Genomic DNA, 14,629 nt, shown 5'->3' on the forward strand with positions numbered 1-14,629 from the left:
GCTTCGCTGTACATTATGAGGCAGCTGTACACTGCTGAAAGGGCTAACAGATTTCAACAGATGGCAAGGATGAGATAGAAATGACAAACGCCATGAGTTGCTGCAGCTCGACTGTCCTACCCAGACACATGTGTCTCATATCATCTGAAAAGAAACCGAACCCTTCATTAAGAATCATAACCCAAAGCGCCGTATCTACTCGTGCGACATGCATGCCGAGAGCCATAAAGAAACCAAAAAAAAAAAAAAAAAAAAAAAAAAAAAAAAGGGGAAAGAGAAACAAGGTCGTGTGGATCGTGTACCGGGGCTTGAGGGGATGAGTCGATGCCTAGCAACTCACAAGGTTGATGTGGTTATCATTAAGCGCGGCGCAGGCAAGAATGGTACGATGTGGGTGGAAGGCAGTGCTGGCAATGGGGGAAGAGCGGTTGTGGTGCAGGAAGCTAGAGTATGGTTCGAACGTGGACAGATATGTTCCATCCATGTTGAATGTCTTGACCTCATGGCGATTCGTGCCGCTTTGATTGAATCAGTCAGCTACAGGACTGGAGAGCATCCAGAAGGAAAGGAGAACCACATACACCATGAATACGGGAGCGTGCTCGTGAACACTCAACGTCCTGAGGGTATCTTTGGTGGCATAAATTGTTGAGATCGGGCCATCCATGCGAAGATCCCACAATCTGATCTCGCCATTTCGACTGCCGGACACGAGCTCCCTCAACCCACCCCGTTGCATGTGGACGTTGGTGATCCATTGCTTGTGCTCACGCCAAACCTTCACCATCGAGGTTGTAGGTTTTAGACGTTGATCAAAGACGCGGACTGCACCGTCGCCGAATCCGGCCACAAAGATGTTCCCTGCCACCTGGTCGGAAGTCAGGGAGGTAATGCAAGACCCTGAGCGAGCGGGGATGTCCTTTCAACACCTGCGTCAGTAGTCACCTCACAAGGTAGAGAGTTTAAGAGGAGCATACGTTGGTGCAGACTTCAGTGGCCGCGTTCCACACACGGATCACCTTCACATCCCCAGCAACCAATGCTTTGCCTTGGCCTTGCTGCCAATCGAAAACAAGACCGGCATTTCTATTGCTTGGGATTAGTTCCGGCAAAGCACGGAAAGCTGTCACTATCTCCACCTCTTTCGGGGATTCGTAATTTCTGAATACTTTGAGTACCCCGTCGGAGGACCCGGTCATCAGCAGCGCTTGATCGTCCTCGTTGATATAGCGAACTTCGTTGATCCTTGAGCCCGGCGGGTTCCCGTTGGAAAACCTATTAAGACGCTTGTGTCTCTGCCAGTCCCAAATTCTGACCAGGTAAAGAAAATTAGCATCAAGACACTACTTTGCGACAGTCTTACTTACGCGATCGTGTCCCGGTCATCCGCAACTGCGAGGTGATCCTCAAATTGATGGAAACACATCTTCAGGGGCTGACTGGTATTAGTAAGCAGGGCCAAAGAGTTATCCCAGCGACTGCTGCCTGCTTTTCCCTTGAGAGGCTGGGTTTCCGTGATGATCTTCTCGTTGCGGCCACGTCTCCAGAGGCGCTCGTTGTAGTCGGCGCTACCGGGTTCGTCGGGCTCGTTGGGCTTCATCTGGGGCTCACGGAAATACTGAAGATGGGTAAGAAAATGTCCATACATGTGGGTGTAGTTCGCGAATCAAATGGAGAAAGGCTCGGGCTTACCTCTGTGGACCAATCAAGAAACCGACTCAGAAGGGGTATCATGGGGGCTAGAGATGGGTCTCGGGGTTCAAAACCGCGCGAGGGAGGAATTGGAGCCTGGTGATAAGCGGCCGCGGAAGCGACCTGGTCGTTGACTTCCGGAGGCCGGGTCCATTCGGGGGGGGCACGTCCTCGAGGGGTGACGGGAGTGCGGCTCTTTGTGGGCGATGTTACGTTCTGCGATGATTGTTGCTCGTTCTGAGGGGGTCCACCGAAAGCAAGGTTCTTGAGTGAAGCGGCCACACTGGCTGTTCTTTTGATACTCAATGACAAGTATCCTTCCTGTTTGGGAGCAGCCGTCTGGGAAGGAGGAGCTGGTGGAGGCGCGGCCTTTTTCGATTCCGCTCTCTCGCGAACTTGTAATTTCTGTGACAACCGGCTAGTGAGTTCCATAATTTCCTTTCGGGCCTTGTCAGTAAGCGACGCCATGGGAGACGCTAGAAGGGTGAGGTGGATGTAGTCAATAATCGTGCTAGCGTCTTGCGCAATATCAGGGTGTGGGTCAACAGAGAGTATAAGAAGTTGTTTCCAGATCGTGCCGAACGCGGTATTCTGCGACAATTTCTGTGATTTGTTGCGTGAGTTTGCAGTTCCATTCTGCACATCTTCCATTGTGAAGCCTCGAGAGCCGTCGTGCTCTAACCGAAGGAGAAGGGTTTGCTTCTCGTCCTGGAACTCTTCGTATGCGGCGACCAGGAATTTGTTCTGGTAGCGTTTGACAAAGGTCGAGAAGAAGACAAGGAGCTCCTTTCTCACCAGGACACTACCGTCTGATGCCATGGGCAGCACAGCCAATGCCAGGGATTCTTCAATCTGTGCCACCTGATCGGTCAAATCAGGAATGCCTAAGAATGTGGTCGCTGCATGGAGCATCGCTGCCCTGACCTCCGGAACGGGGTCGAAATTGAGCTCACAGAGTCTTGCGGGTGCAGCACACCGGATTCCCATCCACTTGGCTTCGGGAAAGTCGGACCAGAGCATGCTGATGCAGAGACATGACCATTGTCGGAGTAAAGGATTTTCCACATCAGTCAGATGCTTCAGACAAGAGTCAAAAAGCTCGCCAGAAAGGCACACATTCTGTCCCTGAGGATAGTTCTTACAAAATATCGAAACAATAAAGGCACACATTGCTCGGTGCTCACTCGCGTTACCCACAGGAATGGGTGATGAAGGGTTAAGGATAGAGATGAAATAATGGATGCCATTGTCCTTCAGCAGATCGTTCTGAACGGTGTGATCCACTGCCATAATCCGTGCCCAAATGAACACCATGACAGGTTTCAGCTCTTGGGCTGCTGATTGTAGCAGTTTGACAACATACGGGAAAATACCGATGCTCAGAGCGAGATGAACAGCCCACGGTCCCAAGTCAAGAAACTTACTCAAGAGGATGAGGGCCCTTAGTCGATGTGCCTGGCTAAGTAGAACTTGCAGAACGATAGGGAGTTGATCCGGCGGGTTCTTCTCGGTTGGACCGGATGAGAGGTAGACCTCAAAAGCAGTGAGTTGTTCCGCGAAAAAAGTGGAATGTTGGTACTCGTATTGTCTGCGGCCTTCTTCATGGTCAATGAGAGCTGGTAGCTGAGATAGCACCATCTCAACAGCAAGATCCCAGCTTTTCCAAAGCGGATGATGATGAGTCTCTGGGAGTTCGGGTGAGGATATCGGGTGACACTTGTACGTGCGCATGATGCGCTCGCTGAGAAGAAAGTTCCTGAAAAGTGCAGCCACCATCAAATCTTGTCGGAAAAGCTTCTTGAACAATGCCCGTGGCAATGTGTTCCATGCAATGGTGTCAGTGATTGCGGTGAAGATCCAGTTCAACTCGCCGAGAGGGCTTCTGCGGTCCTGCAAACGACCAGGGACTCTGAATTCGTCAATTGAGAGATTTGTCTGGAGGGGATTCTGGAGAATGAAGTAGCGCAGTGCTATCTCTATCGGTGTGGTCAGGCAGCAGGTGAAAAGGTCTGCGGGGAGGTCGGGATTGGTAGGTAGTGACTCGTTCTTCTGACAAGCTGCCAGAAGGATGCAATCCCCGTAGTTCTGAACCACGGCATTTGGATCACGCTTTTTGGCTTCAAGGTTCTCCTTTTCGTGCTTCTCCACAAAAATGTGGAAATTCTGCACGATGTTCCCTGCGTGGGAAACATCAAAAACGAAGAGACTGGGACCAGCGAGCCAGGATTGCAAATCATACAAACTAACTGGAATGTACTGGGTATAGTTCTTGTTAAACACCCAGATTTCTCCCGATTGTGTAGGCAACGGAACACCGTGACCGTTGTAGTGAAAGAGAACCCTCTCATCCTTAGCGTTACGGCGCAGAGAAATGCAGAACTTTTTCGTCTCATCAACTGAAGGGTCAAGATACTGCTTGTATCTAGTTCTTAAGCTGAGAGTTTCGTACTGCTCCTGCAACTTCTTTCCAATCTGCTCCATTATCTTGTTCTGGCCACCGCCCGTGGTCGATGTAGGATCCACCCAGCATTCCAACTTGGCTGATGGGTTCGTCTTCACCACGTCAGGAGGGTCGACACCGATGTTCAAGCAGATGGCGAGGGCAGCCGAAACTGTCTTCAAACGATCCTTCATGCGCCAATCCTGACTGGGCCAGCTTCCAACTGGGTCTCTTGGGATGCCGTTCGTATCGTGCCGCTTCTCTGTGAAGTACATGTAAAAGTTCTTGAAAGAGTCAGCCAATCATTCGGGCCAAACGACCATGGTGAAGTTGCGCCGCGCCGACTACTTACCGAGTGTAGAACCTTAAGGTACTCGCTTGAGGTGTACTCCTCCTGCCACCCATGTCGCATGGCAAAGTCTTCTTCCTCATCGGCAACAGCAGACTTGTCGAATCCCAATCTCGGTCCATAGTCACTTCGAGCCCTTTTCAGAGCTGCTGTCGGTCTTCCGCCGGAGTCTGAAGCTCGATCTGACGTCAACCGAGGACTCGGCTCGAAGGCTGCCGCATTATCTCCTGCTGATGAACTGGCTGGACGGTGAAGCGACGATATAGATGGTTGCGAATGTTCAACAGTGGTGTAAGATCTGTGGTGGCCTGAGGACGGCGCGGGTGACTTATCGCGCGGAGGAATATAAGTGTCCAAATCCGGACCGAAAGCGACACGGACGGACTTTTGATTCTTGCGTGGTTCAACTTGAAGGCTTGTCGCCTGCGGTTTCGCTGCAATGTCTTGCTCCATGTTGATGGTGGGATCCCTCATGGTGTATGAGAGGTGATCATCTTCCGAATGGCGTCACCGTAAGAAAGGAGGGTCTGAATATCAAAATTGCGCTTTATTAGCCGCCGGTCATATCGCTAGGTATCATGTCTGCTATGACATTGACCACAAGTTCAAAGTAAATTCTTTGCCGGCGGGGTAGCAGAGATTGAAATTCCTACCTTGTACGTTGTAGATGCCTATCATGCCTCCTCTGGGAGCAGTCCAAACAGGAAGTCCTCGGTCAACAAAGGGACGGTTTCGCTGGAATATCCGAACTTAAGTCAACAAGATAAATGAGTGCAAGCTTGCCTACAAGTCTGTGACAAGCAGCCTCAATCTCGGGCCCACAGCGTTACAAGCAGCTGTCTGTCGCCGTGGTTGGGAGTGAACGGATTCATGAGCTACGGCGGTGATGTATTGGCGTGGGAGATCGCCGGAACGTACTTAATCCGGTCCCCATCTTTGTCTTCATTCACTCCGTAACTGACGGTAGCATTATTACATCACAGATACACAGCGACTCAAATACTCGGCTTTTGGTACTATTGCTGAGCAAGGAAGAAAGAACTATCAGCCATGTGTACTGCAGATCGACCCTGCTTATGGCTCACAATTAGATATCTGACCTGAATTGCAGTCCGACAGTATTCCAGGTTCGCTGTTGTAGGACGATAAGCACTTGACTCCGCACTGTACGAGCCCCCATCAAGCGAGAGCTCGACTGTGCAAAGATCCCTCAGTTTTAAAAAAGCTTTCCAAACAGGATATGTATCTCTGAAACTACCTTGCTGTCTCCCAGATGCATCTCGATTTGTTCGAGTATGAATGCCGTCGTGAACAGGGATTAAAGATGACACGTGCATTGAGGTGAAATACCAAAGGCTATCACAAACAAGGCGCCACTAGTGTTGAAAGCAAGAGCATAAAACGGTCCAGCTGCCAATTTATCACCAAAGTACGGAGTAGATAGTAGACAGATTTATGGAGTACCAGATACCTATCTAGCAGTAGTATCATTAGTAGCAGAAGGCGCCCAAAGCACTCAATCCTCAGAGCAGACAGAATGGAATTTCATCTCACTTGTTATACTTATGTTCTCCATCGTCCCCTTTCCTACGTACTTGGCTTCTGTCAGGGGGCGCTAAATAGGATATGCGGCCGCTGATAGGCCCAGTAACCGTGCGAATCCCCTCCCAACCTCCCGTTGGTACCTGAATTTTCAATCCAGGAACCCCCAATGAGATTAATTGGTGATCCCCCTTCTCCCCCGTCCATGGGCCATGGAATGAATGATGCAAACACATACTCACACAGCCGATCACGATGTTCATCATCTCTTCCATAATTTGCTTCTCCACCTTCTTGCAACGGCCAAAGAGCAGAATCCCCTGAATCCCGTCCATCATCTGACCCTACCTACTTTAGTGAGATCGTCCTCACCAACTGCTTTGAGAGTTGACCTTCCCTGATTCCTAGGTTGTCACAATAATGATCCGAAGGAGATCTTTGCGGCCGTGAGCACACATTGCAAAGTAAGGCAGGTTGCTCCTCATAAATTAGGATGCATCTTAGGCAAGGATTCGACTCGGAACCAAGATCGCGATGCATTCACCAAACAAACAGTTCTCATGAATATACCTCAGTCTAGATAGTGTTAGTCCAGGGTCTTCAGGTTGCACTGTCATAACAACAACCCAAGCACTGGAATGAAGGAGCCACACTTAATCTTCGTTCCGACATAGACAAGGATCCTCAGGCCCTTACATGTTCATTTGGAAGGAATGGTATCTTGATCCTTGATCTTTCAGGTTTGGTTTGCAAAAAGAACTCGGTGCATGTTTAGTGATTGCCTCGAGGTAAAGAGGTATCACAAGAGCAATAATTTTCTGTGGCGTGTTGAGGCTGTTCTTGGTTGAAGCTGTAAGGTACCGATTAACACAAAGTACCATATCCATGGCTGTAGGGGAGGTTGGTTTAATTTGGATGCTGGACGAGCTAGATTTTGGAAACGCTCCATGTCGACCACTGAGTATTCCTAGTATTGTTGAGGAAGAACTTGTGTTCAGCTGAAGCAATTGGAACGCAGCCTAGTCTTGAGCAAGTTTGAAAGTAGCTACTCTATACCGTAAGCCACTGCTATCTTTCTGGATACGACTACCTATCTATCTATCAACTAAGTATCTGAACTGTGGTGCAGAAACGATTCCAACCTCGTGGCCCTGGTGTGGCTCAAAATTTCCCCCTTCCGTCAACCGCTCGATAATAATCAGCCACCAACTTAAGGCAGTTTACCAGCCTTAATGCAGAATAGATATTCTCCTCCGTACCACGAATAATAATTAATGCTGTTCAGGGAACTTTGAAACGCCGGCACCGCCCAAAGAACCTGTCTGCTGTTGCTGCTGCGGTTCTCCAATCCCACGCCATACGAACCCCCAAACTGCCTTACCTCCATTGATTTGGCCATCTTGAGTTCTTGACATCGTCCCTCTCCGCTTGCCTTTCATTTCTTTTTCCTCGTTTCCTTTCTCTCTATCTTCCTCATTCTCCCTCTTTCTCATCTTCCATTCTTTTTGTTTTCTTTAATACGATTTCCTTTCTTCCGTCCTATTTGCGTTTTGTTTTCGCTTCACGTATAATCTCTCATGCTCACTTGGACTCGCAGTTGCGCTTGTGTGAGGTTGTTGTAGGGATAGTAGGGGGTTCTGCGGCCACTACTGCACCAAGGTATTATTTACAACCCCCAGAATCAATTATGATCCCAGTCGCATAATACTCTGACAACGTCTTTAGACTCTCATTGCTGGCTTCAATATTCGAACACGAACGTTGCATCGCCTCCCTCCATCAATCAGTCGGTCTCTTCGCTCGTATGGGTAACCTTCAGCCTGGCGCTTGCTCCTTTCCACTGACTTTCGCTACGATTTCTTGCTCTATGCAGCTTGCCATTGAGACTCGTGGAGAGTCGTGATTGGGCCGGTTTACACTAGCTGTGTTTTTGTTCGAAGTGTTCTGCACCACACGATCTTGCACTCTGAACGACCGTTACGAATCGAATACCCACGATGGCATTCTTGTTCAAATCAAAGAAGAATCAGCAGGCTAGCGGCCTACCACCGGCGACAAGGCATGTACATACCTCAGAAGGTGCTCCGACAGTCGCATCGCTGGGTGCTCCTAATGGAGCGAAGGAGCAGAGCGGAGGAATCTCCCAAACGCCTACACCCAGCAGCAGCTACAATAATTCATTGAATTCGGTCAACAGCACGAACAGTCCTGAACATCAAAGGGCGCGGCCGAGAGCCGAGTCCGAATCTCAGGTTGGTGATTGGGCGCTTGCGGAGCAAAGGAGCGCTACATTGTTCATTCTGACTCTGGCATTATAGGCACACCGACCACCACAGGCCGCGAACACCACCTCTCCTAATTCTAGCCCCGGTGCTTCGCTCTATCCCTGGTCGCAACGTCGACTCAATTTCTCTACACCCCAAGGAAATCCGTTTCCGCGATATGGTGCAGCAATCAACGCGGTCGCTTCGAAAGAAGGTGACATTTACATGATGGGTGGATTGATCGATGGATCTACTGTCAAGGGCGATCTTTGGATGGTTGAGAGCAGCGGCGGGAATTTGTCGTGCTTTCCAATTGCTACTGTTTCCGAAGGACCCGGTCCCAGAGTCGGCCATGCAAGTTTGCTAGTTGGAAATGCTTTCATCGTGTTTGGAGGAGATACAAAGGTCGATGAAAATGACACCTTGGACGATACTCTATACCTTCTCAACACCTGTGGGTTTCCAGCTCTTTTCGGTCACTTGCAGCGCACGTTCACCTTGCTGACGTTATGATTTCCCTCAGCGTCCCGACAGTGGTCGCGGGCAATTCCCCCCAACCCTCGTCCAGCAGGACGTTATGGTCACACCATTAATATTCTGGGCTCCAAGCTCTACGTTTTTGGTGGTCAGGTCGAAGGTTACTTTTTCAACGATCTTGTCGCCTTTGATCTCAATCAGCTTCAGAATCCTACGAATAAATGGGAGTTTCTGATTCACAATAGCCATGAGGGAGGACCGTCCCCTGGTCAAATTCCTCCGGCGAGGACCAATCATACAATGGTCAGTTTCAACGACAAGCTTTACTTGTAAGACTCGCAACTCTTCTCTTTTAATGCCTGTCGGGCTGGCTTACTCATCTCATAAAGGTTTGGTGGCACAAATGGCCTGCAATGGTTCAACGATGTCTGGTCTTACGACCCGCGAGCGAATCAATGGTCTCAGTTGGACTGTGTTGGATTTATTCCTACTCCTCGCGAAGGACATGCCGCGGCTCTTGTCAACGACGTCATGTATATATTCGGTGGTCGTACGGATGAGGGCATTGACCTGGGTGATTTAGCCGCTTTCCGCATTACGACTCGGCGATGGTATTCTTTTCAGAACATGGGACCAGCGCCTTCCCCGAGATCAGGCCACAGTATGACAGCTTTTGGCAAACAAATCATTGTCTTGGCCGGTGAGCCAAGCTCTGCACCTCGGGATCCCGTGGAGCTCAGTATGACATATATTCTTGACACCTCCAAGATTCGTTACCCAACCGAAACCCAGAATGGAGACAAGGTCGGTGCACCTCCTCTGGCCATGAGGAAAGGAAGCAGTGACCGACACGGGGCGCCAACTGGCAGAACGTCACGAGAGGCGCAGATTACCCCACCTGCAGACTCACAGCAACGGCGAGGACCAGGTCAAACAAGGGAGAGTATGATGGTAGCCCCGAACGGTCGACCAGGCGACCATGGTCCAGGGCCGGGCTCTCGATTACCACGAGCGTCCATCGCGCAGGCGCCTGCGGGCCCTCCTCCGCCAGGTCAGGCACCTACACCTGGTCCCCGAGGCAGCACACCACAACACGCCATGAACCCCAGAAGTAAAACGCCAACCGATCGTAACTACGGCGGTCCGGCAGCGGACACTGTCCGGACGATGGAATCCGAGAGAGACAGGGAGTCTCCAGTCGCGAGAGATTCTTCTAAAGACCCTCGCTCTGCTAACGACCCAGGGTCTATGTCAAGTGGACATCGAACTCCCACTCAAACGCCGTCAAGAATGTCTGCCAGAGCCATGGAGGCTGGCGAAGCTGCTCCTTTAGCCAGACAGCGCTCTCTACGTCAGCATCGCCAACGCAGCTCCATGGATAGTGCGGACGAGTCTGTCCTGGGGCGACATGCCAGTATTGATGGATCCATCGAATCCCGAGGTCACAGGAATTCCAAGTCCATGGGGGATGAGCCCAGGTCTCCCCGGCTGACTGCTCACCAGGAGGCTCTGATCAAGGAGCTGGAAGCAGCCAAGAATCGCAATGCTTGGTATGCTTCTGAACTTGCACTGGCCAAGAGAGCCGGATACACGATAAACTTTTCGAACAATGCCATCGCCGACGAGCGTGCGGTAGACATGTTTGCGGATGAGGATCGGCCCTTGATTGAGGCCTTCCTTGCAATGCGGGCAGAGCTTGCAAAAATGCAGGCTACAGTGGATCGACAGGCTGCCATCGCATCTAAGAGAGTCGCCGAAGTAGAACATCAGCGAGATGTGGCTGTCAATGAAGCAGCTTACTCGCGCGCCAAGCTTGCAGCTCACGGTGGAAGCCAAAGGGGTACTCCGCAACCGGACGGAAGCTCGCAGGATCCAGATGAAGCGATAGCCGACCGTGCAACCGAAATGGGCCGACGGCTAGCTCTGGCTCTCGCGTCTCAAAATGAACTAAAATCCAAGCTGGAAGCAGTCTCCGCAGAGCTGGATCAAGAGAAGCGCGGCAGGGAACTGGCGGAAGAGACTTGTGAAGCCACAAGGAGGCGGCTGGCAGAGCTGGAGATGCAGAACAATACGCTGGAGGTGGAGAGCTTGCGCGCAGAATTTCACCGCGTGGAAGCGACAGCAAGAGAGGAGTCATTACTGCGCTCAGAAGCCGAAGCCTCCCTGAAACAACTCACCTTGGATAAGGAGGAACTGCTAAAGAGGCTCGAGGACTCATCATCTCGCCTGAGGGACTTTGGTAACAATCTTGGCAATCTTCGGGAAGCGGTGACTGCATCCTCGGAGAAGACTGCCCTGCTGGAAAGGCAACTGGAGGAAGAACGTGAGCTGCGCGAAGGACTTGAAAGAAAGCTGCTGCAGTTGAGGTCAGAGCATGAAGAAAGGACTGCGGAGCTGGAGAACGCCACCCGCCGCCTGCGGGACGCAGAGGAGTTGGCTGAAAGCAATGCTAGAGAAGCGGAGACCCACAAGAACGCATTTCTGGCGGGACTTGAACGCGCCTCCTCCTTCGATTCCGAAACGTCTATCCGCTCAATGGCCGACCAGCGAGTGGCTGCTCTGGAAGCTCAGGTTGACAGGGCTAACAAACTGGCCAAGGCCAACCAAGCTGCGGCTGATGAGGCAGCCGACAAACTGAGGCGAGCCGAAGAGAGGATCGCTGGGCTTGAGGCCTACCAAGAGCAAGCAAGTCGAGAAGGCCTGCAACTTCGCAGACAGCTGCAAGCCATTATGAAGGAGAGCCAAGCGCATGCTGCGGAGAACAGAGAGCTCAAGTCAAAGCTGGAGAATCAACAGCGAGAGGCTGGAGCCTTGGCCATCCAACACGCCGCTCTGAAGGACCTTCTCGCAGAGCGTGGAGTCAGCTATACTGACAGCAGGCGTTCTCCCAGGCTGGAATCCCCAGGCTCTCGGTTCGGTACGCCCGAGCAAACCCGACTTCGTGAGCTGGAACAGCAACTATCGGCTAGCTTGAAGGCTCATGAAGAACTCAAAGCATCCTTTGAAACTCGCGAACAGGAAGCGGACCGTGCGTACAGAGAGAAGCTGGAGCAACTGGAAAACGACTACCAGTCTGCTGTTCACTATGTCAAGGGGACCGAAAAGATGCTCAAGCGGATGAAAGATGAATTGACCCGCTATAAAGCACAAAATGCTAAGATTCAGGCCGATCTCGAAGCGGCGCAAAGAAGCATAAGTCAGGCATCTGGCCTGGGGTCAGAACCACCAGCGGAATGGGAATCTGAACGCTCGAAGCTGCAGCAGTCCATCTCTGACTTGCAGCAAGATACTGCATCTTCCATTGCCAACCTCGAGAGTCAGATTGCGAAACTGAAGGAGGACTTGTCTGCCGCCGAGGCTGAGAAGGACAAATCGCGGTCAGAATATGAGAGCGTCAAACAGGAGCTCATTGCTGCAGCGGAGAAGAATCGGGCGGAACTGGAGCAGCTGAAGCAGGAGAACGCCCTGCTCGAGGCTCGCGCATTAGACGCTGACCAAAAGGTCGCCATGCTTCTGGATCAAGTCGAGGCCTCCGTTGGGCATTACCGACGACAGTCGCAGCCTGTCCAGGGCATGAACGGCATCTCGCGAACCCACAGCAATGCGTCGAGCAACACGATCAGTGGCGTCACTGGTCGGTCAAGAGCGGACAGCGCCGTGTCGCAAGATGACCCGTTCCCTGACAATCGTGGCTCTATGGCGTTGGACTCCCTTGCTAATGAGCTGGAGGCATTGCGCAGTCACTGGGAGAGTACCAACCGCAACTATCGACTGAGCACGCAATCGGACTTTGATCGAACTCCTACCAAGGAGACCCATGGGTTGAGTGACAGTCTGGCCGAGTGGCGGCGCAAACTGGACGAGGAGGAAGCAAGAGCAGGCTCTCCAGAGAAGAATAAGCCTCGCGCGGCCGGGGAACAAGCCGCAGCGAACATGATCTAGACCGGTCTAACAGCATAATGATGTGACTCTCCAATTCCTAACGTTGCCATGAAATCAGGAATGCCACCGCCTCTCATCCAGTCCAAAACCGTGCGATCACCATATCATCTCCCTTGGGGATTGTTTCTATCCTGTGTTATCTCATGTTGTTTGTCTCTAGGCATGTTTGCGATGCCAAAATCGCCTGTGCTTTCTTTCCCTATGGAATTCAGTCCGAATTCCGATTCCGTGGGAAAATGATTTGAAAACGGCTTCATGTTCGAGATTATTTCCTTTTACTTCTTATTTCGCACTATACTATCTTTTCCTTCCTGGTTTTTCTCTTCTCCGTTTTCTGTTGAGCCCTCTTTTATACCCCTTCAATATCTCGCTACCTCATCCTGACTGTACTACTAGTTTCTTATGCTTCAAAGGAGCCTCTGCCTAATCCTAGTCAGATGTAACTTTCTCAATGAAAGCTGGTTGCTCCTGAACCTTGGGTTCGCTCGGTCTGATGTAGTTGTCTGGCATTGCAACTAATCATAGAACAGCAAGTCGACGTCCAGCTTGCTTGCTCCACAAAGACTGGTGCCAGCAAACTCGTATCCTGGCTCGTTGGGAGTTCAGAGTGTTCGCTGGCACATAAGGGGTGATATTTAATATGATCATCATTTGCAATGAAACACAGATTTCTCCGAACAACCATTTGAGTAATACCAGGTGTCCTAATGTCTGTCACTTCAGTCTCATGGGTCGTTGATTGGTCTGGCTGCGTGTATGGTGTCATCTTCTGGCTTGAAACCAGTTGGCTACAGCCTACAATAGAGCAAGCACTTCTAGATGCATGCTTTGGCCGAGTCCATAGAGATCGAAATCTCCAAGGGTAATTTCTGATGAGTGGGTGATGTGATAATCATCTTGCTGTGCCGCCGCGTCTCCATATATGCAGCTCTGGACATCGAATCTTGATTCATGAGATTGTGGCGATTGACCATCCAATCGAGCCTTGTGCAGAAGTGGATGAAGTGTGCAGACTGGAATGCGGTATATCCTTGATATGTACATGGCATGGAGCAAGGTACAAGAACACTGACAGCAAAACACATGACCTGGCTGCCATGTAGCTGTTTCTGCCCAAATACTGAGTAGGTGTCACTCGATTCTTCTGGTCAATCTGTTGATGCACATTATATCTTGGGATAGTATTTGTAATTACAATACAGATAACGTGGTATCACTTCCACAGGTACCTTGGTACTTACGTATCTAGACGAGGTCATCTGAGCAGCAACGCCCATACAAAGATATTGGAGAGCCCCGGGGTCGTCGACAGGGTACATAGAATGAGGAGTGAGATGCTGGAATTTTCCAGATTGTTATCTGCCTATAAGCTATTTGATCCAGGTATGAGTGTGGCTATGAGGTGAGATGATCAGATTATGCGAAGAACACAGCCTTTTGTACCTCTCAGCTGTTTCCTCTCTACTGTTTCGCCGCCCTATCTGCCCCAACCAGTCAGTTGCCACCCATTGATGGAACTCACTGTATCTGATGCAAGAGGAAATGGATGAAGAGTGGTGGGAATCTCCTTTGCGATGTGATTCTTGCCCGAGACATAGGTTGCTATTGTCTGGATGAGTGTCTTCGATGTTGCAGTCGGTAGTATAATAATAGACCCAAGGAAGAAGGTTAGTCAATCAGGTTTCGGGCTGACCGCTCTATTTGGCTATCATCGGATGTTGACCGTCTACTCCATACCATTTTGATTACTCCTTTCATGGCCGGGAATCTCGTCTGAAGACCATTTCTTGTTCTTGTTCTTGGTTTACTTGATGATCGATGGCACAATGGCCCTTCGTCGCATGATGAATGTAGTAGCCAAATTGTGTTGATGGTGTTGTTATTATTAGATTGCCTGATATCAGGTGAAGATAATCTGTAATC

At 50.6% G+C, this 14,629-nt stretch overlaps 2 protein-coding genes across 2 annotated transcripts; one reads left to right on the plus strand and one right to left on the minus strand.

The window, feature by feature from the left end:
- Positions 1 to 235: 235 nt before the first annotated feature.
- AFUA_2G02510 (ubiquitin-binding TORC1 subunit KOG1) lies at positions 236 to 5,363 on the minus strand. Its single transcript, XM_744293.2, has 7 exons — positions 5,135 to 5,363; positions 4,485 to 5,063; positions 1,693 to 4,416; positions 1,368 to 1,618; positions 978 to 1,311; positions 582 to 919; positions 236 to 518 (listed from the first exon to the last, which is right to left on the minus strand). The coding sequence occupies exons 2-7, from the start codon at positions 4,953 to 4,955 to the stop codon at positions 329 to 331; spliced, it is 4,308 nt and encodes a 1,435-aa protein (XP_749386.1). The 5' UTR covers positions 4,956 to 5,063; positions 5,135 to 5,363; the 3' UTR covers positions 236 to 328.
- A 2,009-nt stretch (positions 5,364 to 7,372) lies between these two features.
- On the plus strand, positions 7,373 to 14,619 carry AFUA_2G02520 (putative cell polarity protein (Tea1)). The gene is made up of 6 exons (XM_744294.2): positions 7,373 to 7,682; positions 7,749 to 7,825; positions 7,897 to 8,275; positions 8,342 to 8,741; positions 8,811 to 9,093; positions 9,154 to 14,619. The coding sequence occupies exons 3-6, from the start codon at positions 8,021 to 8,023 to the stop codon at positions 12,704 to 12,706; spliced, it is 4,491 nt and encodes a 1,496-aa protein (XP_749387.1). The 5' UTR covers positions 7,373 to 7,682; positions 7,749 to 7,825; positions 7,897 to 8,020; the 3' UTR covers positions 12,707 to 14,619.
- Positions 14,620 to 14,629: the final 10 nt, after the last annotated feature.

The sequence above is a fragment of the Aspergillus fumigatus genome, chromosome 2 (genome assembly GCF_000002655.1).
Source record: "Aspergillus fumigatus Af293 chromosome 2, whole genome shotgun sequence".
NCBI lineage: Eukaryota > Fungi > Ascomycota > Eurotiomycetes > Eurotiales > Aspergillaceae > Aspergillus > Aspergillus fumigatus.